This window comes from Rhea americana, unplaced genomic scaffold (genome assembly GCF_003343005.1).
Source record: "Rhea americana isolate MKP2758 unplaced genomic scaffold, rheAme1 scaffold_430, whole genome shotgun sequence".
Taxonomy (NCBI): Eukaryota; Metazoa; Chordata; class Aves; order Rheiformes; family Rheidae; genus Rhea; species Rhea americana.
In genome coordinates this window covers 63,220-70,929 of record NW_028186569.1, presented here as the reverse complement: position 1 = coordinate 70,929, position 7,710 = coordinate 63,220, and the positions used below count along the sequence as shown (strand labels likewise).

Here is a 7,710-nt window from a genome sequence, read left to right as displayed (position 1 = left end):
CCCCAAGGGTGGTAGCCAGCGTGGCCATGATCCCCTGGGTGCCCTGGTTTCTCCGTGCAGTGCCCTTATGTCCCCAAAGCGGCTGCGCTCATCACGGCGGCCCCCGCGGTGGCTGCGGTCACTTGAGCGGCCGCAGCATCGCCAGGGCGTTCTCAGGGTAGCCGCGGTGTCCCCAGAATGGCTGCGGGGTCCCCGGGGTGCCTCCGGCATCCCGGGGTGGCCCTGGCAGCCGCTCCCGTCCAGGTAGTGCTGCTGGAAGCCAGCGCCCGCGTGGGCGGGTGGCTCCAGTCCACCCGCACCGAGGACGGGGCCCTGTTCGAGCATGGACCCCGGGGCATCCGCCCTGCGGGTGTCGTGGGCAGGGACACGCTGCACATGGTAGGGGGCTCCTGGGTCGCGCATGTGTGTGTGTGGGGGGGTCTCTGTGGCAGGAAAGGTGCTGGGTGCCAGAGCCCAGGGGGGCCCTGGGGGGCTGGATGCAGGGTACCAGCGTTGGTGGGGAGGGGGAGGGGCGAATCCTTGGGGCTGGGTGCAGGATGCCAAGAGTCAGGGGAGTCTTTGGGTGTAATGTGCTGGGGAGGGGGGTGTCCCTGGGGCAGGGTACTGGAGGTCAGGGCAGTCCGTGGGGCTGGGCACAGGGTGCTGGGGGTCCATGGGTGCATGGGTGGAGGGCGTTGGGACCCTGGGTGTCTCTGGGGATGGGTGGAGGGTGCTGAGGGTGTCAGGAGGGTCCCTAGGTGCCCAGGGATGGGGTCTCTGGGGCAGAGTACTGGGGGTCAGGGCAGTCCCTGGGACTGGATGCAGGGTGCTGGGGGTCCCTGGGTGCTGTATACCTCAGAGGGGTGCGTGGGTGCAGAGTGCCAGGGCCTAGGAGGTACCTGGGGGGGGGCGCAGGGTGCTGGGGTTGAAGCGACCCCAGGGGGCAGATCCCACCCCCTCAGCAGCACCCAAGCCCCACTCTGGACTCCAGGGTTCGCATGGGTGCTGTGCCGGGACCCATGCGGCCCATGTTCCTCGCAGGTCTCTGAGCTCGGCCTCGAACGTGACATCCTGCCCGTACCCGGGGACCACCCGGCCTCCAGGAACCGCTTCCTCTACGTGCGCGGGGCTCTGCACAAGCTGCCCTCCGGCCTCGGGTAGGTGCTCGGCAGCGGTGCCACCCTGCGAGGCCAGGCCAGCTCCTGGGCTCACCTTGGCGTCCTGGCAGGGGACTTCTCCGACCGGTGCCGCCCTTCTCGCGGGCCCTATTCTGGAGTGGCATGCGGGACCTGCTGGCACCCGCCGGCACCCAGYCCGATGAGACCGTGCACGCCTTCGTCCAGCGGCGCTTCGGCGAGGAGGTGGGGGCCTGCGTGGGGCGATAGCGCCGGCGGCTTATCAAGGCCCTGCAGCAAGGCAGAGGGGCCCGCGGGGCCGGGCGGGGACCGTCCTCAGCCTGCTGCGTCCCCGCAGGTGGCCGACATCGCCGTGGACAGCTTGTGCCGAGGGGTGTTCGCCGGGGACTGCCGGGCGCTGAGCGTGCGCTCGTGCTTCCCCGTGCTCTTCGAGGCCGAGCAGTGCCGGCGCTCTGTCCTCCTGGGGCTGCTGCTGGGCCGAGGTGAGACCCGGCGYGCGGGGATCTGGGGGGACACGTTGGCGTCGCCAGCTGCGGCACGTGGGCACCGTGGCAGTGCCACCCCCAGGGGACACCTCAGTACCGTTACCTGCGGCGCGCGGACGCGCTTGCACCGCTACCACGGTGCGCAGGGATCCGGGGCGGCCGCCCCAACGCGACCGCCGACTCCAGGCGGCGGCACGCGGCTACCAAACCGGCCTCTCCGTGCCGCAGGGAAGAACCCCGGGGCCGAGTCGGCGCTGAGCCGGCGGGCGCGGGCCGAGCGCTGGAGCCAGTGGTCGCTGCGGGGCGGCATGGAGAGCCTGGCCGAGGCGTTGGCCGCCTTCCTGCGCCAACGCGGCGTGGAGCTGCGCTGCCGCGCGCTCGTGCGGCGCCTGCAGCGGGAGCCCGGCGGMGGCTGGCAGGTAAGAGCCCCGCGACCGGCGTCCCCTCGCCGGTGCGGGAGGGCTGCTCTCACGCCTCCTTCCCCCCCGCCTCGCCGACCCAGCTCGTCCTGACGGATGGCACCGTGACAGCCGACCACGTGGTGAGCGCCATCCCGGCTGCAGGTAGGGCCGTAGAGGGGCCCGGACGCCTGGGTCCGTCCCCTGTGCGGCGAAAGGCGGGGGGGAACCTGCCTGACGTCTCTGGTGTTTCCAGCCCTGGCTGAGGCGCTCCCCGCCGAGGCCGAGCCGCTCGCCCGGGAGCTGCGGCACATCCCCGCTGTGACGGTGGCCGTGGTGAACCTGCAGTACGAGGGCGCTGAGCTGCCCGTCACGGTGAGGCTGGAGCCTGGGCCGCGCCGGCACCCGCAGGGTGGGCTCCGTGCTGCGTGTCGCCGGGCTCACCGCTCATGCTTCCCGCCCAGGGCTTTGGGCACCTGGTGCCCTCGTCYGAAGACAGCTCCGTGCTGGGCATCGTCTACGACTCGGTGGCCTTCCCGGAGCACGACCGCCCGGGTGCCGCCTCGCTGCGGCTGACGGTGAGCGAGGCCGGCACGGGGCGAGGTGGGGAGGCCRGGCTGCCGGCGGGGGCCTCACACCGGTGCCGTAGGTGATGCTGGGAGGYGCCTGGTTCGCGCAGAGCTTCGGGGACCCTGCGGCCGCGGCGCCGGCCCTGCTGCTGCGCCGGGCGCAGGACGCCGTGCGGGCGCACTTGGGCCTCGAGGCKGCCCCGTCCCGCTCCATCGTCAAGGTGCACGAGGTGGGTGAGGGCACCCGCCAGCGCGGGCCGGCTCCGAGACGCCGGGGGYGACGGCTCCGAGACGGGATCCGGGCTTACCCACTGCTCCCTCCGCAGGCTTGCATCCCCCAGTACACGCTGGGCCACTGGCACCGCACAGGTAAGGCCGGGGGCCGTGGCGCGGTGCTGCTGCCGCCACCGTGGGGGCTCCGACCTCCCCGTCTCCCCGCAGAGAGCATCGGCCGATACCTGACGGAACGGGGGCTGCCGCTGAGCGTCGTCGGGGCGTCCTACGCCGGCGTCTCCGTCAACGACTGCATCGCCAGCGCCAAGGCGGCCGTGAGCCGGCTCCTGGGGCAGCCGTGCTGAGCCGGGACCGGCCTCCCCGAGGCACCTGGCTGGAGCACCCATCCCTGCTGCCCTCCTGCTGTGACGCCTGCGTCCCTGAGGGGTGGCAGAGCCAGGCTGAGGCTGCCTAAGCCCAGCTCTCCCCTCTCCCACCAGTCCAGCAGCTGTAGGACAAGTTTTTTTTTTTTTTTTTTTAATTGAAAAACCCTTAGAAAGGTCCAGGGAGCAGCTCATAAATAGAATAAATAACCACACGCTGGCAGCAGAGCCGGCAACTGGCTTGAGGCACGCGCGCCCTGGCCGCAGGCCTCGGGAAGAGCGGGGCCAGACCAGCCTCCAGGGCCCCGGTTCGCCTGCGCRCACCCGGCAGCGCGTCACCCCACGGCGAGGCGTGGGGCACAGCRCCCCCCCCAATAGTCCCAGGCAGCCGCCACGGCTTYGACGCCAGCTCGACCTCCCCCTGCGCAGTCCCAGGCACCAGCCTCCGTTGCCGGCAGCTTTCCCCCGGGGCAAACGGGGGTCCCTCGTTTTGGGGGGGGGTCCGTCCTTGACACCAGGAAGAGCTGGTTCGCAGCAAGCGAGTCTTTGTTACGGGGGGGGGGGGGTCCGGTGACAGCCRTCGGCTAGTGGGAGCCCTGCGGCAAGCTCTGGTTCCCCCCCTTTGTGGGAACAGCCCCTTCTCTTGCCGCAGCCAAGCTGGCATCGACCCCTGCCACGGCTGGTGCAGGGTCCGGGTCGGACTTGCCCTTTCTGAAAGCTTCCGGGCTGCGCTGGCTGGCTCCCAGTGCAGGGGGGGCGTTGACTTTCGCTCCGTTGGCATCGCCCTGGGTGCTATTAGCCACTGCGCCGCTCCCAGGCCGGCGCGTGGGGCCCGTGGGCCCTGGAGACACTCGTGGGGCCAAGGCCTGGCCAAGCACGTTGGGCAGATACAGCCCCTGGGTCCCCCATCCCATCGTGGCGCGGGGCAGCTTGCGCAGCATCTCCTGCCTGAAGAGGCTGGAGCTGCTCTGGTACCTCTGCCCCTCGTGGCCGGGCGCAAGCCCCTTGCGGCCCTGGCCGGCACGCGGGTCCGTCCCGATGTCCACCGTGAGGTTGGTGTAGAGCGGGTGCAGGTGCTTGGCCAGCAGCGTGTACGTGAGGGAGTTCATCCCGTCCTGCGTCCACATGCGCTGGGTGCGGATCAGCAGGTCAAACCTGGAGGGAAGGGAGAGCGTCAGCGCGCGGCCCCCGCGGCTGCCCCAGGCGCCTCCGAGCCGCGGCCCCCGACCTGTGCGGGTTCTCCTCGTTGCCCTTGTCGCTCTTGTGCTTCACCATCTTGTAGTGGCCGATGGAGATGGGCGGGCGGGCGATCTTCATGCCGGCCAGGCGCACCCTGCGGGACAGGCCRCCTCGCGTCACAGCAGCGTCCCRCCRCGCGCCCGCGMCYGTCGAGCGCTGCTCCAGGCAGCTARGGCATCRCCTGCGTCCCACCTGCCTGCCTCTGCCACCCTCGAGCGCAGCAGCGACCGCACCCGTATGTCCGTTCCGTGCGGGAACGCGGCGCGAGAGCCGTCCCGGGGCGCCGGAGCGGCGCCGGACGCCACCTTTCCCGGCGCCGTTGCCCTGAGGACCTACCTGAGCAGTCGGTGCCTCCTAGCAGGACACGGACATGCAGCGTGTCCCGAGAGCACGGGGTGAGAGAAGAGAGACGTGGTGAGGGGCTGGAGGGGCAGCCGGGAGGGACGGGGCAGTGCCAAGCCAGCAGGAGGAAGCCCCTCAGCCCAAGGGGAACCCCGAGGGACAAGAAGGGACGGGGAAGGGCAGCCTGCCACCGCACAAGCTTGCCGCCACGGAGGCCCACATGCACAGGCAGCCAGCAGCACGCGGAGGCCATGCAGCACCTCACCTGGTAGCAATGTCATCGTCCTCACCACCCCACCCCCAGTATTCGTTGGGGAAACCGTTGATCTTCATGTACTGGTCAGGGGTGAGAGCTGAGACTCCCCCGAAGTACTGTGGGTACGGCAGGCTGGGGAGAGAGCGGAGAGCCGCTGAGCACGGGGCTCCTGTCCCGCAGAAGAGGGGGTCCAGAGGCGGCCACGGCAAGCAGGAAGACGGAGGTGACGGGACCGGCGCTCTCGCCTCCCCGTGTGCCCGCATCCCACGGCGCGCAGGCGGCAGAGGGGCCGTACCCGCTCACCTGTAGCCGAATTTGTTCATGGCAACGGAGACGTGCTTGGGGTTCCAGGGGTCGCACGTGTAGAGGTTGTGGTCGTTCTCGGGGATGAGGTCAACGTCGTGGAGAAAGAGACAGTCCCACTCCTCGTCCTTGAGCGCCTCCTTCACCCCCACGTTCAGCAGCTTGGCTCGGTTGAAGGTGGAGTTTCCCGCCTGCGAAGGAAAGTAGCCGGATGTGGGCCGGCGTCGGCCAAAACCCAGCGCCTGCTCGAGCCCCCGGTGCCCGCTCGAGACCCAGCGGGTGGCCAAGGAGCCTGGCTCACCTGGTGCACCACGTAGATGCCATACTGGAGCTGCTGGCGCTGCAGGAAGGGGTGCAGGTAGTAGAGCAGGTGGCCCAGGTGGGTCTCGCGGTTGCGGTGCGGGATGATGATGGCCGTGCGGGACCGGGACTCGCAGGTGGAGGGTTGGTAACGGCCGCCCTCGCTCACAGCCGGGTTCTTCGCCTGGATCTGCTCTAGCGTGGGCACCCGGCTGAAACTCACCGTCAACGGGCCGACTGYGTGAGAGGACGCGCAGAGGGCTGGYACCAACGCTCAGCAATCGGCACCTGCGCGCATGGCGCCACCCCCAGCGCCCCGGACATGACGTCCCGCACGTGCTGTCCCCCTCGCCTGCAGCGTGCTTCCAGGGGTGGCAGCAGGTGAGGACACCCCAAGGTTACGCGAGCTCCCAGAGCCTCCCGGGGTGGCGTTTCACCAGAAAGAGCAGAGACGATGGCAGAGCTTCGCGCCGGGGTGGGTTTTCCCAGACCAGCTGGCACCCCGAAATCGCCCTGAGCTTCACACCTTGTTCCTAGGCAGCTGACCCGGCCCTTCCTGCCAAACCTGTTCTTCCAGGCCAGCAGCCAGCCCTTTCCCGGACTCCTCCAGGGGTTTTGTCACCCATCCGGCAAGTGCTTTCTCCGCTCCGCCTGCTCCAAAAAGAGTTGGGCAGGTCCAGAGAGCTGCAGGCAAGTCGGCACCGCCTGGGAGGGTCTCGCCGAGGTATCGCTAACGTGCCAGAGCACACAGAGCACGCCAGAGGGTGCAGAGGTGAGGTCAGGCAAAGTCCAACAACTCAGGCCAAAAGCTCCCTCCGCTCAGAGCCGTGCTGAGGGCATCACGGTAACCTTCAGGCTCCGAGAGCTGCAGTAGCTCCGGTTTGGCCACTCCAGCACCGTTTTTCCCAAGAGAACAAAGCGAGCACGTGTGTGTGTGCGTGTGTGTGTGCGTGTGTGCGCGCGTGTGTGCGTGTCCACCCCGTTTTTTGCGACAGCAGCCAGCAAGCTGGTTGCTCCCCTTCACCCACCCCCCCTGTGCCCCCACTCACTGAGGTAGGGCGAGCGCTCGGGGCAGTAGGGCAGAGGCTGCGCAGGGTCGCTGCGGAGAGGCTCCCGAGGCAGGAGGCGGCTCAGGTTGGCGTAGATGTCGTGGGTGCGGGAGTAGTCGAAGACGGGGCTGGTTTCGCGCCCGAAGATGGAGGTGAGGTTGCGGAAGCCGCCCAGCGAGAAGTAGGCCATGAAAGCGAACTGGAAGCCGATGAGCAGGGCGAGGGTGCAGGGCCGGTCGAGCAGGCGCCGCAGCATGGTGGCCGGAGACAGYGGCGCGGCACGGGGCGCCGAAGCAGCTCTACCTGCCGGGGCGGCAACCGCGAGCGGGTGAGCGCGGCGCTCGCAGGAGGGCGTCCCGTCCCCCCACCCCAACCCTGCCGCGACGCCGCAGGGGCGCGAGCCGCTCCGCGAAGCCCGGAAGCCGCGGCRCGCCCCCGGCCTTGCCTCCTCGGTCCTCGCTGCGCGGCACCGGTCACCGGGGCGCGAGGCGGTTCGTTGCTGCTGCGGTGGGAAGGCTGCATGGCGCTGYGCCGGCGGGCGTGCCGTAGCAGAGCGGGAACGCTGCGGGAGAGYGGGGAGAGAGCGTCAGGCCTAGGGRGAGCCGGGACACGGCACGGTCCCGCGGGGAGGGATTCGGCCACCTCCAGTCTGGATCCCTGGCCCGGCTTCGACCCCGCGGTGGCTCCGGCCCCGATCCTAGGGGCTGGATCCCAGGGGGGCTCCAGCCCCGATCCCGGGGATGAGTGGGGGCCCTGGCCCCAATCCTGGGGGGCTCCAGCCCCGATCCCGGAGATGAGTGGGGGCCCTGGCCCCAATCCTGGGGGCTCCAGCCCCGATCCCGGGGATGAGTGGGGGCCCTGGCCCCAATCCTGGGGGGCTCCAGCCCCGATCCCGGGGATGAGTGGGGGCTCCGGCCCCGATCCGGTGGGCCTCCAGCCCCGATCCTGGGGGGCTCCGGCCCCGATCCCGGAGAAGCTCCGGCCCCGATCCGGGGGGGCTCCGGCCCCGATCCCGGGGATGAGTGCTGGCTCCGGCCCCGATCCTGGGGGGCTCCGGC

At 70.2% G+C, this 7,710-nt stretch overlaps 3 protein-coding genes across 3 annotated transcripts in view; 2 read left to right on the top strand and 1 right to left on the bottom strand.

Moving 5' to 3' along the window:
- Positions 1-9: 9 nt before the first annotated feature.
- Positions 10-3,391, top strand: PPOX (protoporphyrinogen oxidase). The gene is made up of 11 exons (XM_085315589.1): positions 10-378; positions 1,021-1,136; positions 1,208-1,340; positions 1,453-1,597; positions 1,829-2,019; positions 2,103-2,163; positions 2,255-2,373; positions 2,463-2,576; positions 2,648-2,797; positions 2,894-2,936; positions 3,009-3,391. Exons 1-11 carry the CDS (start codon positions 178-180, stop codon positions 3,143-3,145), a joined length of 1,410 nt encoding a protein of 469 aa, XP_085171715.1. The 5' UTR covers positions 10-177; the 3' UTR covers positions 3,146-3,391.
- Positions 3,325-7,187, bottom strand: B4GALT3 (beta-1,4-galactosyltransferase 3). The gene is made up of 7 exons (XM_085315588.1): positions 7,098-7,187; positions 6,653-6,955; positions 5,605-5,840; positions 5,304-5,494; positions 5,010-5,132; positions 4,392-4,496; positions 3,325-4,318 (listed from the first exon to the last, which is right to left on the bottom strand). Exons 2-7 carry the CDS (start codon positions 6,906-6,908, stop codon positions 3,748-3,750), a joined length of 1,482 nt encoding a protein of 493 aa, XP_085171714.1. The 5' UTR covers positions 6,909-6,955; positions 7,098-7,187; the 3' UTR covers positions 3,325-3,747.
- LOC146589814 (palmitoyltransferase ZDHHC3-like) overlaps positions 7,173-7,710 on the top strand; it is a 4,876-nt gene continuing 4,338 nt past the window's right edge. The window contains exon 1 of the mRNA XM_085315572.1: positions 7,173-7,197. Within this exon, the coding sequence (XP_085171698.1) occupies positions 7,173-7,197 (25 nt within the window). The remainder of the gene's footprint in view (positions 7,198-7,710) is intronic.